Here is a 19,176-nt window from a genome sequence, read left to right on the forward strand (position 1 = left end):
CAAAGTCCTTGAAAGTGTCATGTAATCATAATGACTTATTTAAATGTTCAAGTCCTTGAAAGCATCATGTAATCATAATGAATTATTTAAATGTTAAAGTCCTTGAAAGCATCATGTAATCATAATGAATTATTTAAATGTCAAAGTCCTTGAAAGCATCATGTAATCATAATGAATTATTTAAATGTTCAAGTCCTAGAAAGTGTCATATAACATAATGAATTATTTAAATGTCAAAGTCCTTGAAAGTGTCATATAATCATAATGAATTATTTCAATGTTCGAGTCCTTGAATAATTTCACATAATCGTCAAAGTACTGTCTGCTTTGAATAAAGGTTTTTCACTCTCCTAGTCCAGTGAACATAAAATAAATAAATCACAATTTCCTCTCATGATTCTTAAAAAACTGCCATATGAACAGAAGAATCCTAATATGGTACTTTAATTCTCTTATATAGTCTCTATGTGTGCACCAATCAACCAAATCTGAATCACTAAAAAGATTTCAAACTGTTATGTATATTTAATTTAATTGTCTGTTATTGTAATGTAACATTGTTTACTGGATTTGACCTTGTCCAAAATTGAGTTCAGTTCTGTTGGACCTGATTGACTTTTTTTTAATTTTGTTTTTATTTCATTGAAGTAAGCAACTAATAATAGCTTCATTATTATCTGTGGGTATGAGCTCTTTGACCAAATTATTCTTCAGGTAAACATGTTGATTTGGGTCAGGGTTTTGGAGATTCCAAAGTGAATTTTATAGGGTATTATGTTTAGATAAACAAGGCTCATTAAATCATGCTAGAAAGTTATTTTCCATTAGGTAATGGTTGTTTTTAGAAAATGCTAATTTGTGACCTGAGGTCAAACAGAGAACTATATTATCTTCTGCCTGTGAAGATTTTACCAGTTGTTCATTAACATCTGGCACTTTAAGTTCTATTATGCTGTGTCCAGTTTGGGCTGAATTTTATTTTCTTCAAATTACTGAATTCAAGTTATCATTTTCTCTGGAAATACAAAAGTGCTCTGATAAATTTCTTGGATAAAAACATTCATTGGAATTTATACTGTATTCAAGCCATGAATAATATTTCTGTCATTAACAAGAGACTGTTGACACATTAGTACTTCGTAGACCACAACAGACACATCATTGCCTTCAATTTTGGATCTCATCGAGACTTGAACTCAATTTCATTCTGGACTTTTAATTACTAAGACTTGTGTTTTTAATTCTTGGATTACCAGTTGGATTTAATTCGCAATATCTTGCATTGTACAAGTACTTTTACTCAAACATAAGCCAGTCACTGAATTAAAATATTAAATATAAATGTCATAAATGACTTAAATAAAACTACATCATAAATTAATATATAACACAGATATCCATAACATTTACCACCAGATTGTGCTTTGCTTTTGTTCTTGTTAAATAGGGGCCATATTATTTGGTATTTTCTAGGTAAAAAAGGGATCCACACCAGGCTCCACATTATATTTTGGTTCACGAGTTATCCCAGTCCAAGTTATTGAATGGGGAGGTGTATCATATTGACAAAGTAACACTCTTACAGATTTATTCCCCTTGTTCCTGCTAGATGGCCACCAGTATCCCACATTTGTCAGTTTAAATTTGAGTAAAAGCTGTAACAGGATGCTTGCATTTGTGAGGAAGGATTGTATGGATTGATGGTGATGTGATCAGGTAAGTATTTTTTGAGAAACATAATCTACTAAACCAGATTCCTTTCTGCATTAAATACATTACTTAATCATATTAACATTAGGAGAAATGCTCAAGTAACTATCCTCTACCCACATCACCCTGAAAGAACACAATCATGATTGCTCTAATAAAAAGGATGAACTTCTCCTAAGATGATGATAGCACAACCAAAGATTATTTGCTTGAACATGTGTGACAGCAATCCCTGTTGGATCATGCACCTGGCAACTGCCTTATAGTCAAAAGCTTCCAGAGTGAATCCAGCAAGTTTCCAGGGTGAATTCAGCAAGGTCCTACCCTGGGCTGGGCTGAGGTTGTGCTATAGTGAATGGGGTGTGGTCACTGTCTGGGCAGCTACCAGCAGCCTGACAGGATTCAGTTATCTGCTTTGTAAGGTCACGTAATGCAAATTAAAGCTGAAAAAAAAACAATAAACCATGTCTCAAATTGAGACATTATGTTAAAGGCCAGGCTTGTGGAAATCACTTGTATTTCAAGACCCAAAATCTTAACCATTCAAACCTGACCATATGAAAGATAGGAGTACACTGACCTAACAACCCCTTCATCCAAGCAGCCAGAATCTGTGGGGTTGTCTTGCTTTCCAGCCTTAATTGGAAGGAAGAGCCTTTAGAGGTTGTCACAAACATTCTCTAAGTGCCTCAGATAGCATAAGTGGGTGTGTATCAAGTCTTGCAGCTTCATCTCTTTCAATGGATCAATCAAGACTGGATATTTACAGTAATGTGATTTTAGAAATGAAACCAGGTTGCATAATTAATACAACTTAGCTATCAGAATGGAACTCCAGATCCATTGACATTGTATGCAGTTCCCTCACACTGCAAACTGAAGCCAGTGCTATCAGGAAGTAAATCTTGTAGGATAACTGCTTCAGAAAGGTGGAAGGCAGGTACCTGAACTTAGACAAGCTATGTCAAGAGCCAGAAGAGGTTCCATTTTAGGAACAAGGTGAGTAAGCATGGCCTGGATATTGCCAGGATATGTCAAAACTGGATAACACGTCAGAATGGTTGGCCAATATCATCTCTTTCATGATTTCGGAATGTGTCTGAATCATGGAACACTATCCCTTGGTTTTGATGGGGGCTAGCTTTTTGTCTTCAAACAAGAAAATAAAGAAAATGGCCAGTGTGGGGAATGAGGGCTAAGACTGGTGTGACATTAATGTCACACCATTCATTAAAGACACTAGTGACACTCATATGCCTTTAAAGTGGAGCGCCATCTAGTTGTAGCATTCTTCCTCACAATCAAAGCACTAAACAACTTTTCATGCAGTCCATCTCTGACAAGAGCCTGGCATGAAAGTAGAGTTTCTTCAGGCATGGATGGAATTCTGGTGACCTTGGCTGCTTCAGTCACATGGGCATTGCTACTATCTTCATGGGTTGGTCCATCACCAAACTCAGCAGACTGTCAATCCAGGATCTGTTCCAATCTGAGGGTAGAATCAGAACTAGCTATGCCACTAATTTTCTGGATCAGAACCACTGGAGGGAAAGCATATGCCCATATTCCCTCCAAGCTGATTAATGATTTTCAGTATATTGTCCAGATACACCATCATTGCTGTGGATATCCTGAAAAGAGATATGGCACAGTCCAACATTCTGTTGAAGAGCCAAGGGCTCAGAATGAGGTCGAATTGAATGGTGTGGAACAGATGAAGCAATGGTATTTGCACGATACAGTGTGAATAGGCAGATGGAAATTCATGTCAGATAGGTCAAAACTGATCATAATTTCATCACATTGCATACACAAACATGGATTTTGCTGTTTCCATCCTGAACTTCCAGACAGTAAAAAACTGACAGGACTACATTAGATCTCAATTTCCGCTGGTTTTCATAACCAAAATAAGTCAGGAACAGAAACTCTGGGACTCTAGTTTTTTTACTATTCCCACCACCTGCTTTACAAGCAAAAGCTTTATTTCCTTCTGTAAGACTTCTGCCTTTGTGGGATTAGATATGATCTCCATCATGAAAAGGGACAACAAAAGTGGAAGGGGCTGGATGAACACGATCTGAAGCTCCTCAAAAACATCTTGGATTACTCACAGCAATAAGGCATGGCTGTCCTGTACTGGTCAAAAGCATCCTACCACCCTTGAGAGGATGCTGCCCATCCCTGCCATCAATAGCACTTTACCACCCTTGAGAGGTTGTTGCTCATTCCTGTTGGTAAGGCACAACTAACTCTCTGATACAGGCAGTTTACCTCCCTTGTCAATGTACATCGATTCTTGTTTCATTAGCTGATAACATAAAAATGATGCATTTTAATGATTTATTTAATAAAATCCAAACTTACCTGTTTAAAAAGATGAAACAAGGAATGAAAAGTTTGAAATGCTGCAAAAAAGAGAGTCTGTTACCTGTGGCTATCCCTTGGGCTCCTGTCAGTGTTGCCATATCAACCACTATGTCTGCCTTCAGGTCCTTATTGGCATATGCAACCTGTCGGAAAAGAAAGCATATTGTGTAAAATATTTAGTTACATGTGCCTGTGCTTTACATTACAAAAAAGATGTTTCACTGCTTTATGTATAGCATGCAGAATGAAAATTTAATTGCATCACTTACCCCATCTCCTAGGACAAGTCTTCCTTCAGCATCAGTGTTATTGATTTCCACAGTTCTATAACAAAGAAAGATGAGACAAAAATAAGATGGTTAAATTAATGTGTATTTGTATAACTTAGATAAAGTTAATTAATATGTGTACATGTATAACTTAAAAGTTAATTAATATGTGTACATGTATAACTTAGATAAAGTTTAGAAATATGTGTACATGTATAACTCAAAGTTTAGAAAAATGTGTACCTGTGTAACTTAGATAAAGTTAATTAATATATGCACATGGATAACTTAGAAGATAAAGTTCAAAAATATGTGTACATGTGTGACTTAGATAAAGTTTAGAAATATGTGTACATGTATGACTTAGATAAAGTTTAGAAATATGTGTACATGTATGACTTAGATAAAGTTTAGAAATATGTGTACCTGTGTAACTTAGATAAAGTTAATTAATATGTGCACATGTATAACTTAGATAAAGTTTAGAAATATGTGTACATGGATAAGTTAAAAAATATGTGAGCATGTAAAATGTAAAGTTCAGAAACATGTATACATATATAATTTTATAAAGTTTAGAAATATGAGTACATATGGAACTTAAAAGTTTAGATATACTTTTGCATGCAAATCTTTTTAATCTTCTTATGAAAATATGTGAGCAGTAATTTAAAGTCACAAACAATAAAATTTACAAAGTACAACTGGAAATTGTTCTCTATGTGAATTTGACCATGTCTGTGACAATGATGTGTTTAAAATCACAAGCCCATGGATTCATAGTGGTGCTATTGTGATCTTAAACCATAAATATACTGATACCATTAATGATATAACTGATGATGCTTTTGATACCATTAATGATATAATCGATGAAGCTTTTGATACCATTAATGATATAATCAATGAAGTTTTTGATACCATTAATGATATAATCGATGAAGTTTTTGATACCATTAATGATATAATCGATGAAGCTTTTGATACCATTAATGATATAATCGATGAAGCTTTTGATACCATTAATGATATAATCGATGAAGCTTTTGATACCATTAATGATATAATCGATGAAGCTTTTGATACCATTAATGATACAATCAATGAGGCTTTTGATACCATTAATGATATAATCGATGAAGCTTTTGATACCATTAATGATATAATCGATGAAGCTTTTGATACCATTAATGATATAATCGATGAAGCTTTTGATACCATTAATGATATAATCGATGAAGCTTTTGATACCATTAATGATATAATCGATGAAGCTTTTGATACCATTAATGATATAATCGATGAAGCTTTTGATACCATTAATGATACAATCAATGAGGCTTTTGATACCATTAATGATATAATCGATGAAGCTTTTGATACCATTAATGATATAATCGATGAGGCTTTTGATACCATTAATGATATAATCAATGAAGTTTTTGATACCATTAATGATACAATCAATGAGGCTTTTGATACCATTAATGATATAATCGATGAAGCTTTTGATACCATTAATGATATAATCGATGAGGCTTTTGATACCATTAATTATATAATAGATGAATGAAGCTTGTGATGCCATTAATTAATATAATCGATGAGGCTTTTGATACCATTAATGATATAATTTATGACGCTTGTGATGCCATTAATGATATAATCGATAAAGCTTTTGCAAGGATTCTTAAGACATTGAAAAAATTCACTAATGCAGGCTCGGGATGGACTGTAGATATATGCATGGAAGTTTTTGTTAAATCCTTTCCACAGGTCAAGTTACATTCCAACACCAGAATGTATTCTGCAGTGAGCAGTTATGACATGAAAAATGATGAAAATTGATATTCTGAATGGGGACTTTTGTGTACATTGCATCTAGCAACTGATAATCAAAACCATCTTAGAAAATAATGACAATACCTGGGTGAAATAGAATTTCCTGTAAAAGTTACTGACATTAGTAAGTATGAGTGACTTAATCCTGACATTGCCATAAATGTATTTATTTGGAATAAGGCCTGCAAGCTGTTTAATATTAATTTGTTGCTGTTGCACAGTTTAGTCACGGTACCATTATATGTGGATAAATCAATTCCCACAAATTGTCTACCAACATAGAAAGTACATCACAAGGATACAAAATCTGCATGCAGATGTTGCATGGATGTATGTAGTATCCAACAACAACTAGATGAGCATAACTTTACAGTAGTGGAATCAGCAAAAAGCCGCAGTGTACGATTATGCCAGAACCTGGCAAAAACATTCTTTATTTTACAGCAGTGCAACAAAAACTGAAGTCAACATTTATCAAATATGCAGACTTTGAATGTCTTAACATTCTGTGGATGCTCCTAGGGTTTAAACCAATATGATGCAAGCTGCTAAACAAGTCCCATGTGGGTTTTGTTACACTGTAATCAGATGTGACAAGCACACTGAGCCACCAATGTTATATGGCACCCAGGGCACTAGCACCCCAGACATGGTATATTAACATGACCAACATGAAACTGCGCCATATGTTTTGTTAACAGTGCATCAATACCTCAGAGAAATTCTTTCCCCAGATGCACTTGTGTGTGTAAATATGTTTAAGCACATTTGACACTTGCTGAATTTTTAGACATTGACAGCTCTGCTGTTTGTATCTAATGGTAGCATAGTTATAATGCATACTTGTTTGTGTGCCCACGTACTCAATCATGTGAGAAAAACAAAAGATAAGCCTGATGAACTTTGTTGGGGGTCCTCACATCAAACCATCCATAGGAAATCTTTCTTTGTACACGTACACCAACCCACACTCAGCTCTGCAATCTTGGTCAAAACTCCAGTGTACGAGGCTGATATTCCACTGTTGTTGCTGAGAAGATATTGTTGAGATTCCTGCATATCAATAAATTTTGAGTGCAGGACCTGATGGTACCAGTAACAATTTTGTACCAGACATTATCCGGTACAACACCATGACTCAGGTTAATCTGACCTGTGGCACCATTGGTGGTGGTTATGAAGTTTTAACCTTGACAACACAAGCTTTGCAGGTTTATATATTATTTGGATTTGCCCGTCTGAGACACCCATTAATATTACATCAGTTACTCCCGCAGCACTAGTGTATCGTCCATGTCACAATGGCTAGTTGGAACATATCTATTTTAACCTTTTGGACTAGGATGGGAATATGTTGGACCTGTGCGAGGAGACCTTGATAATGCAAATGTACATAAAAGATCAACCTGATATTTAAATAAAATGACAGTTTTATGTGGATGTGTAATACTAGTACATGTTGTTAACTTGAGAAAACCCATTAAAGGACATATTACGGAAATTGGCTTGATTATGTTTTTCAGGGATTGTTTACAGTTACAACAAATATTCTCACAGCTTTATCTTCACTGCACCGATCAGTAAATAAGTTGCAATGTGAGCTGTTGATAGCATTAAAAGAATTACAGTTTATTGGCTGAAAAATCTTTGAGTGCAGACAGTCAAATGAATTCAAGATCTATGACAATTAGTGACTTGAGCACCACCAAAGGCAGCTGCACTTACATCGACAGCATAAATTCCAGCTCATGTTTGTGAAAACATCAATTAAGCTGCTCAACAATGTATATTGGATTTAGTGATTACCAAATTGGCACTGGAAAAAAATTATGGTTGTCTCATAAAAGGTATTAGATGAAATAATGTGTAAATAAAATTAGCAAAGACTAAGATACACTTGATCCTGCATGGGCCATGGGTGCATTTGTCAGGGTAGATCACACCACCAAAGATTCTGAGTAATACTTGTACCAAGCTAGGTACTTCAGGCCAATAAAAATAGAATTACAAGTGCAGAACAAGTCTTGTTATTTTCTTCATGGTGAGGCCTTCTTGAAAACTAGGAACAACTGATACAGACCAACAATACCCCTTATCCTGCTGATGCTGGATCTGTTTACAATGACATCACTGGCATTGTTCAACAGTAGCACATTCTTCCATTAATGGAAAGGAAATCCAAGCAATTCTTGACAATGTTGACATTGCCACAACTATTAATAGACTCACCAGATGGAAGCCAGCAATGCCAAAATTGGATTTAAGTTGGAGGATGTTTCTCTAATGAAATGGATAGAAAACATACTAAAATTGAATAAAGTGTTTAGCCAGCTGCATTTCATTCAAGATACTTGTTATCCTAAAAACCAGTTCTGCATTCCAGGCTTCCATCACATTCCAACCGACTGAATTGTAGGTCAATGGAATTTTAAAAAATGGTTTATTGCTTCTGTCAGAATTTTAATTTATTATAAAAAACCAACAGAGTAGATAAAGTCTGACTAAAGGAATATGACTTTAGTTTGTAGAAAAGCAAAGAGGTGGGCTACCAAGTTTGTTAGATATTCCTGAAAATCTGACGTCTCATTCCAATACTGGTCAAGTTGTATCTACAACATTAACACTGTGGATACCGAAGCTAATCCTTCATTGACCATAGAACACCATTTGTTGCTGTTTATGTAGTCTGGAACAATGTCAGTGCTGTTGTTTCTTGTGCTTATCTCAGACTATAAGTCACTCAGGGGCAGATTACATGGCTAACAAGTATCCAACAAGACATCAATGCACCAAACACATGTTTGTGGCTTTTCAAGATTCAACTTGGGGTAACAATCAAGCCCACATGTAATGAAATTTGATCAGCTAGGAGTGCCTGAAATTTCTCTGCTGATAAATAGCCATCTGGAACTCACAAATTCTGCTTAGCTTCACAAATAATCAAGTTGCACATGTATATCAATAGATAAGGTTGTACATACACTGGCATCAAAACAATGACACAGGTCTGCAAATTTACCAGCACAACTTGTGTACATTGTACTCAATATATTACTCAATATATTACTCAATATATTACTTTTCATTTGAAAACCTGGCCCTGTTTAGGTCAGTCTGAGGTCAGTATGTACTTTCATGCATGTGTTACTAATCTGAATAACTCCACTATTCCCAATTACAGATGCATCGCTCTGATCCTTGCTGATAAGTTCTGTTTGGAGGGTACACATGGCCGAATGATGCCAGTAGACAAGATGTGAAGCAGCAGAAAAACTTCACATAATGTGGTTATTAAATGATCAGTAAAGTACTTAAATTATACACAGGGAACAAGTCTGGAATTTCTTCTTTATTCTGGTATATGTAATAGGTGGCTGAGTATGATGACAGCATAAAATAATCAGCATGGAACTGGCAGGGTTGCCACCTTGCATCTGTTTATTTGTAAATGATGAGAAAGTGTTGTAAATAGTTGTCACTTTTTTTAATGCCAGAAATGAGTTCCTGCTATGGCTGTTACAAATGAATTCTCAATTTAAAAAATGAAAAGGCAAACAATAATTATTCACAACTGCTGAAGATTAAAGGAAGTTGTATAGGGTAAGTATTATTTGTCTTAATTCTTCACCTCTTATATCGGTATGGATATTGATATGGAAAAAGTATCAATAGATTAATATATCGTTTCACCACTAATAAGAAGATTGGCACAGACAAAAACTTCTGCTAAGTAACTTACTTTCCTGAGTAGAGAGTGATGATGTCATCTGGCCTCAAAGCACTGGGACCAACCGCATTTTCAGCAAGACAAAACACAGCATGTAAATTGTCCTGAAAACCCTACAATATGCAAAAACAGTCAAGTGAATAGTCAGTCACTGAACATTGTAACCTCATTTTATACTGCTGACTTCTTTCAAAACAATGAAACTGTCTTTTAACCAGAACTATTTTGCCCATTTTTATGCAAATAGGAAAAGAACAGAAAATCAAGGGTGGCACAAAATCAAAGCTCACTTAAAACTTTTACAATCGTGTGCTGTATAGGTATATCACAATAACACCATACATGTTTGTATAATCTTTCTTTGATTTTTTTATATTCTAGAATTTAAAGTATTGAAGCATGAATATACATAATTAAAAACTAAATAAGCTATGGTTTAAAACAAATAGGTCTTAAATGTGTAACTATAACAAATCATTTAGACACATATAGTCTTCTACAATTTGTATGGAACAAGACAATATAAAAACCCTGTCTTTCTATATTACTTTCCTACAAAATATGTTCATTTATTGCCTAACTTGCAACATTGTTGTTGTGGCCTTAGTTACACCCTAACAACCTCTCGACCTTGACCACTGACCTTTCAACCAACCCAATACCAACTGTTAAATATGTTCCATATCCTTTTTTCATTTGATGTGCAAAATCTTTTTTATGGAAACAGAAGAAAAGACCACTTCATAAATCTCTCAAAAACCTAAACAATAATTAACCTTATGACCCTGACATTTCACTCTTAGATCTGTCATCCTAAGGATGCTCCAGTGCACACTAACAGTCATTCTTATTCAATGCAAGGTCATACAAAACGTGTTCAGTTTAAAAAACCAATTCATTCAGATTTTTTTTTACACTGTCTTAACAATGTTGCACATTGAGCATGGGCTCACGGGTTTCTGGCAATTTTTGGGACCCCTCAAATCTAGACAATGTGCAGCAACACTTTTTCATTTGGGAATAAAAATCGAAAACACATCCTAAACTTTTCATTAGTGGATGTCCACCCTTGCCTCTGTTGGCACTAGCAATGGCCAAAGTCACAAAAGGTGAAAAAAACTGTAAGGTGGCACTGAATATCTATTTTAAAAGAATGTACCTGGCAATAAAAACATTCAAGGTTTCTAGTAATTGGCCGAGTTGCAAATGTAAAGTGTTTGATGGCCATTAGTTTACCATATTTTTTATGTTAAAGTCACCCTTACCACAAGAAAGGCTTAATTTATCTTGAGGCTGAAATAATGACAAATGAAATTAAATTGATAACGATTCATTAGTAATTCAGACAACGTATGTACTTATTATTATAAATGTTGGTAAATAATGAGTATACACTTAAGTCTAATGAGAGTAATATCCAGAATGGAAAAATTTCACAGTGTAGCTCATTTCAGGTTCACCAGATATTTAAAAATGTTAATGTTTTCTTGAGTTACTTGAGCGCGTAATAAACTTTTATTGCAAAAATCAAGTTTCCAAAGAAAATATGATAGCACAGTGCAGGCCACAAAATTAAGGTAGTGAAACTGTTAAATAAATCAAGATTATCTCATTTTTATAGCACCATTAGTGCATTATGTATAATTATTTTCATTTGTCCCTCTAAAATGTTGTGTTCCTAAAATTTGGAGGGTGGGGGATGCAGTGTTCCATGCTCTTTTGATCCTATATGCAACATTGTCTTAGTATAAAGACAACATGAATCTTTTAATTATTTGGCTGATACTTATTTCAGTACCCAATCATCAAAATTGGGATCAGTTATTTAGTTCAGCAATTTTAAGGATGACTAGACATGTGCTTGCTGTCAAAGCACATTGCTGTAAAGAAGTAAAACAGTAAAGCAAACACCTTTCAGCAATGCCAAATGTCTACATAAATCAATGAATGAAGAAAGAGAAGATTAATCTGAATGACCATTCAATTAATGCCAAGATGATACTTGTGTTTTTATATGGTAAATGAAAATAAGTATCCTCATAAATATGTATACAAACTTGTTCCCATGCCTTGTTTTATTTTAGGAACACTAACAAAGTTGCAAAATGATGGCTGTATTAATGTCTGTATGAATGTACAGAGTTTAATGACACATTTAATGACACATCAGCACAATCCATGCTATACAATGCTAAATAAGTTTTATATATCCCCATAAAGGTAGGCAAGACAAAGTCAAAAAGGTATAAAATAGTTAAAATACAAAGTCTTTACTTGTCCAATGGACATGTCTTGTCCAATGGACATGTGGAAAAAAGTGAAATTTGTGTAGTCCTAAAGACTAATGCCTATCCATGGACACATGAGAGAAAATTGTGGTAGATGTATTGTTATGTGAGAAAATCTCCCTGATCTATTAGCACTATTATATTTTGTTGATGAAGCACTGATACAGTGATAACACTGCAACAACAGATACAAGTAACAGAATACTTTTGTAATGCTACTGGAATGGTGGTTAACTTGGATAAAACAAAATAATGGTCTTTTGCAACGGAAAACCTTTAAGAAATTATGAAAAATAATATTGATCAGGGCACTAACTGAAAAATAATATTGATCAGGGCACTAATTGCAAGTATATAAATCTTGTGTTTACATTGAATTATCTTTGATGGAGACTAAAGAGACATTAGCAGAGTACTAAATATGTCGCGTCTTTCTTGCATTATTCATGGAAATTTAAGTACTTTAGTTATGAAGACTGCTTAAGGTATAACATACTATAGTAAAACCTATATTATGTGCTGATTCTATTGAGGTATGTATGCATGCAGAACGTACTAAAAATATTCAAAGTCATTCCTGTAAACAATATATATGTGTCTCATGTAATATGAATAATTATGTTGCCCTTGAAGAATGTGACAAACTAACATGGTGTGTTACATATTTTTATATAGACTGATAGACAATGGTATTACTGCTTCATATCATTGGTGTTATTTTTGTTATCACAATAATCTATTATTTGTAGAAGATGAGTATCATGCATTTTTTGTTGTTAAGATTAACAATAGCATAGAGAAAAATATTTAGACAAACCTTGTAAAGTATCTGAGGTGCTCTGGTAAAATTAGTCTGGTTCCATGACCAATTTCACTGAAGCTAATATGAAACCCTGGTCCAAATCAAAGACACAAGCCAGTATCCAGATTTTACTGTGAACAATTGTATTTCCATAATTTGTGCTTTTATTCTGTCATGTCTGTATTTTAAGGGTCAATTACATAAGACTTAAGTAAAATTGTAAGGGTTGGCAAATCATATCAATCTGCCAAGTAATACCATACAACTGGGGGGGGGGGGAGTAGGTCCTGTTGGGGCCTACAATTTTCATTATACATGCAACAATTTGTCCTTTTTATTGGAAGGGGACCCCAGGATCAGAGTGTGCAAGGGGGGAGGGAGATAGAATTTCCTGCTACTCTAATGCATTATGTCTATACATATATGTGTATTTTGGTTGATAGACTTGTTCTTTGTTTATATCACTATATTACAGGCTGGTAGCCAGGATTATAAATCGTAAATCTAATAAAAGTTCTTTTTTCTTTGACAAAAAGCAAAGATGAATTGATTTTTATTTAAATTAATGTTATATTCCATGTCAAACATCTTGTTATGTAAGATGGTAATCTATAATAGAGTTACTGCCAGATCCAAAATCTGTCATCAATGACAACCCATCTAAAGTTTAAACAACCCCACCTAACCCCTCCACATATGGGGCAGTCTGATGGAAATCCACCAAATTCAACAGGATAATTTCAACAAAAGTTACAGCCAGATGGGCATGCTTCTAAAATGTGTATGTTTGCATCAATTAATTTCCAACCAAGCAGTACAGTCAGTTGACCAAAGTATATGATGTATGCTAATGTATGATGTATGCTAATTGAACATATCCACTAATAAGTGTATAAAGGTCACATCATTGGGACTTGCCAAGTTAGCCTTAAGTCTCCAGGTAGATAATGGAGGTAATATATAACTATGCCTAAAACCACATATAACATGGGTTATGCCTTGTGAATGGCAAATGGCGTAGGTGACATAGAACAGGCATTACAGAGCAAACAATTGGTACAATTTTGTTTGGTTTTGGCTGTTTTGTGGCACAGCAACACATTAAGGTTATGTTATACTCAGGCATGCAGAGTAAAGTGCCTAGCACAAGGACACAGCTGATCCAATGGCAGAAATCAAATCCCCATACTTCTGTTCAAAAGGCCAACATTCTAACTAAGGAGTCAACACAACCCAACAAATGGGTTGGAAGGCTTCACTGACAGAAAGCACAAAATCAAATGGGTAATAAAGGTAAAAAGCACTGAATATTGTATGTTATACTTGTCATGATCTTATCTATCATAGTTATGTCTGTCTGTCTGTATCCATCCATCTATATATCACCTCTTCCTTTATTGATATAATGAATATTCCATATCACAAGCATTGATACCTTTTCAGTAGAGACCCCTGAAAATTTAGGTTTAATTGAAAGGTGTCTCTCAAAAAGCCTTAATACTGCAACATTGTAAATTCTTTTCATAAGTAACAATGAAAGCCACTTTGGCACAGGCATATCTTAACAAAAGTAAGAAAGCAGCAAATCTGGGCTACAATCAGTACTTACCGATTTCACAGCTAGGTAGAAGGCACCTAAAATTGCTGCAGCACCTCCACAATCCCTTTTCATGCCACACATCCCAGCCTGAACAAACAAGAAATTTTTAAGCTTAAATTTTTTGTTGCATACTTGATCTTCCACATTTAGAATTTAATTCATAAAACATTTTATAGCTCAGTAGCAATCTTGGAGTTTATTCAATACAATATTAATTTATAAATGAAGCAAAAGCAAAATAAACAAACAGATTCAGTGAATCTTTGTCCCCAGTTACCATGTTGAGGTAAAACACCTTGACAATAAAATCAATGACCTTTAAGATAGAGCTGTGAAGTTACTGGGCAGAACTTCAAAAAAAAACAACAAGTGGCACTGCCCTATCTCTAAAGGCAGAAAAAGAAAAGTGCAGAAAAGGGAAGAAGAAAAAAAAATTCATTTGTGACCTTGACCATGAAGATAAAATATCTTGAATGTGATACATGAGATGCTATCAAACTTAGAAGCACATTGTACCATTATTTATTCCTGTGTTTCAACAGCTTTTATAATAGAAAGCAAATACAAAAGAAACCTTAAAATATTTAGCTATGACCTTGACCTAAAGGATAATATTTGTGGCATTTTATGAAATTTTCTGCACATGATAGGTTATAGAAGGTGGCCAGTATATCATGCACAGGAAGAAGCCAGGAAAACCCAGGATAGATCATCAAAGATAGGAAACTACTGGCAAGCTTTTATATGTACCTACTTTGGCTGTGATGAGACTCAAAACCATGTGGATAGAGGTGAGATATGAATGATCTGTAGTGACCTTTTAATGGGTATGGTAAAATATCATCTAGTTCAATGATTTAAGCATGCCAAATTTAACTAGATATTTAAGCATTATAAATGTGTCATGGTGACCTACTTTTGTGATACAGGTGTAGTACACACCAAGATGATTCACCTCACCAAGCTTAATGATTCGATGTATAACAGGATGCTAATAATTATCAAGAGCTAAGTATGAAAACTTAAAAATGTAAAATGTTAAATATAGGTCACACTGACCTTTTGTTTATAGGGTGTGATACTAATAGATATACATATACTCATTTAGTTTGATCATTCCAGCATGATCAAAGCTTGAGAATTAAACCAGAAATGCAAAGTAAATGAAGGAATAAATGACATGTGATGAGGGTGCAGCACTTGCCAAGATGCATCTAATCACAAGTTACATGATTTCAGTTATAAACATTGGCATAACAGGTGCAAAAAACCTTACTAAACACAAAAACTTAACCAAGAATGTACAACTTGAACACAAAGTTAGCACCTTCTCAGGTAGCTGCTAGTACACCAAATACAGACATTGTGGGTAGTATAATAAATAGCTCCCTTTACTTTTCATTTTTCACATTTAGTCTGTTAGGGTATGTCAGTTTTGAAGAGAAAGTCATATTTTTTTATATCTGTATGTTTTCCACCTGGTTGCTATGAATGCCACACCATTAGTTTGGAAGTTGCAACAAAAATAATTTTGACAAAGCATATCATAAGGAACATTCTACCAAGTTTGAACAAAATGGACTTGACAAAACAGTAGATAGCTGGCTAGAAAAGAAGTTACAAACAGGTGCACCTGATTTTTATGAATACTAGTCCCAAGAAACCAGCTCAAACAAAATTCTACTAGACTGTATCCCATTAAACTTTCCTACTAACTGTCACACTGATGTTCCAGAGAAGATAGTGAAAATTGGCTTTCCATGCAGTTGCTGTGTAAGCCACACAGCTACTATGTAAATCACTCTGAACACAACTCAGGTAAAGTATGTCTTTAAAATCATTGCTACCAAGGAGAGCCAATCTGGTCACAATTCTGACTGAGTATGTCCAAAACAACATTCATACCAAGTGTTCCATTTGGTTTCTATGAAGGCCACACCACTGTTAGCAGAGCTGCCCAAAAATTCTGATAACACGCATGACCTAACAAACATTCCTGTCATATTAAACCATTACAGAAGTCAAAAACTGGATTTTACACCCAAAAGCAAATGTTGTAGTAAATTATGTTTCTCCAAGAATACTCACTCAATAACATAAACATCAGGGCCATAAGCCTGTACCACAAGAATCCAGCCCTACTAAAAGATGAAAATTCGTCTTTTGTGCCAATATTATACATAGGGCACTAACTCTTGCCTATTACCTCCCCTAACCCCTGCTAGGGGTTACCAGTGAACCACCAACAAGACTGCTCTCATAGCAGGGTGGTTGGAAGGGTCTTCAAGTAATGTGATCAGTTTAGCATTCATATAAAACTTGCTTTCTTCTTTGAATACACCCCCCAATCACATTAACATTAGAAGAGTAGGTGGAGGGAATACAGAGCTTCCTTGGGCATCCTTTTAGGGAAAGATTGGATTCCCCATGTGAAGGATAATCCATTCTCCTGCCTAAAGCAACACAACCTATCATGCAAAGAAGATGATTACAGAAATCTTCTCATTGTCAAAATTTACTGGTGATGCTGTACTGATTTAATTAGCTCTGGTGATCATCTGGACCCACCAGATTCAGGTACTGTCTCTGCAAAACTAAATCACCAAGATAGAAGCTCAAGAAGGTTGACTCTGCATTTCAGCAAACAACTTCTATGATGTCTCTGATTGAAACATTGGTTTCAAATATGAGGCTCTCAGAAATTACTCTAATTTCAGGAGCTGAAATCTTCATGAGGCAACTTTGATCTCTGAGACGTCAGAGTATTCCAAGCATGTAACCCACTTAAGGCACAAGAAAGAGTTGTTTGCAGTTGCCACAACTTATGTGTGCTTCAAGTGGTGCCTGAGTGTGTGAACAGGATCTTACACAGCTGTTACTCTCAGCTTATCTGTAGACCAGAGGGAGTATATGGTGATTGGTTGCCCACTGAAGGTAACTGGTTCCTCGCCATGAAGCCTGGTTATGTCATGAGGATCATCAAACCAACCATCTGATCAGAACTGAAGAAGATAGTCAGGTGAATTGAAAGGTCATGTAACTCACTCACCCTGCAAGCTAAATGTCCACTAAGTTAAAAAAGAAATAATGTATACTAACCATTTATAAATGAATCTTAATCCAAATACATTCAAATTTTTTAATGGATGGATAGCATTTCAAACACTATGACTGGGATTAAACAGAAGGCTTATTCCGTACTGTGTTCTATATGGAAGCAAAGTTTAAAAATGGACGACACCTAGCGATGGTAAGGGGAGGTAATAAGCTAGATTTAATTCCCTTTGTCTATATGGTATCTACAGAAGGCAAATATTTGTCTTTAGGGCTGGATTTGGGACATATCAGGTTTTTATTAAAAGGAGAAACCACACCACTGTTTGGATACACAACAAACAAAATTTTAATAAATTTGCCACACCAAGCACAATTTTAATAAAGTTCCCATTCCTACCAAGTTTGATCCAAACTAGTTCAGCTGTTCTGGAGAGGCTGAAAATGGGTTTACCACTTTGATTGTTATGAAAGCTACAACACTTCTAGGAAAGCCACCCAGAATGCAATTCTGATCAACCACATCCTGAGAAATATTCATATGAAGTTTGGCCCAAAATGGTTTGGCATTTTTTGTGGAAATGAAAATATCTAATACCGATGGACAATGCATGACACCAGATGATGTAAGATCATATTAAAAGCTCACTGTAAAAAATCTAAGTATACAGAGGTATTTTTCTTTTCCTACATTAACACCAGATATATTTCATCATATAGTACCAAAAACATATTTTAACGTGTGCCAAAGAAAAGAAACATTTCTTCTTGTTATATATCAAACTTCCTCCAGAATCAAAGTTGTGTCTGTGTGTGTGATTTGGATTTGTGTGTGTGTGTGTGATTTGGATTTTTAACGTAGCTTTTTACAAAAATTCAGTCATATGGCTATGATGTCTGCAGTGTGACAGTTTAAAGTGATGTCTAGCACTGGGGCATCATGCCGCAGACATGTAGCATGATGTCCAACCCAGTCACATTATCCTGACACCAGGCCAACACTAACCTCTTGATGCTGAGCACCAAGCGAGGTAGCTGCTAGTACCATTTTTATAAGTCTTTAGTACAACTTGGCCAGGTTTCAAACCTGCGACCTCCCACATCCAAGTCAGATGCTCTAACCACTTGGCCACCAGAGCAGTGTGAATCAAAATTTAGAAGAATAAGCTCACTCTTTGACACAACATGCTCACTTAATCCCCTTTTTGTAAATTCACCTCACTTTCATAGGCTGATTATATAAATATATGTAACTTAAGAAAGCAGTAGGATTTATTTGAATTAATCTGTAAATTACATTTTCGTCATTTTGTAAACAATTTAACCCTATCTGAAAAAAAGCAAGTTTGACTCAGCAATATGTCAGAGTGGGTTATTTGTTGTTGTCGAGGAAGTAAGGGGAAATAACTTAAAAGAGACATCTGGTCAAATTACTTTATCAAAGATTACTTTCCATGTCTGAAATGTAAAGCAGTTTCTATTTATTTGTTCTAGATCACAAAATACTCATTTTT

The 19,176-nt window shown here is 34.9% G+C and overlaps 1 protein-coding gene across 1 annotated transcript in view; it reads right to left on the minus strand.

Moving 5' to 3' along the window:
- The window catches only part of LOC149782910 (putative aminopeptidase NPEPL1), a 50,727-nt gene that overhangs the window by 14,777 nt on the left and 16,774 nt on the right, over positions 1-19,176 (minus strand). The window contains exons 7-10 of the mRNA XM_089934466.1: positions 14,618-14,695; positions 9,931-10,031; positions 4,350-4,404; positions 4,142-4,223 (exon numbers count right to left, since the gene is read on the minus strand). Of these exons, the coding sequence (XP_089790592.1) occupies positions 4,142-4,223; positions 4,350-4,404; positions 9,931-10,031; positions 14,618-14,695 (316 nt within the window). The remainder of the gene's footprint in view (positions 1-4,141; positions 4,224-4,349; positions 4,405-9,930; positions 10,032-14,617; positions 14,696-19,176) is intronic.

The sequence above is a fragment of the Sinohyriopsis cumingii genome, chromosome 15 (genome assembly GCF_028554795.1).
Source record: "Sinohyriopsis cumingii isolate HCF-2022 chromosome 15, ASM2855479v2, whole genome shotgun sequence".
In the NCBI taxonomy this organism is placed as follows: domain Eukaryota; kingdom Metazoa; phylum Mollusca; class Bivalvia; order Unionida; family Unionidae; genus Sinohyriopsis; species Sinohyriopsis cumingii.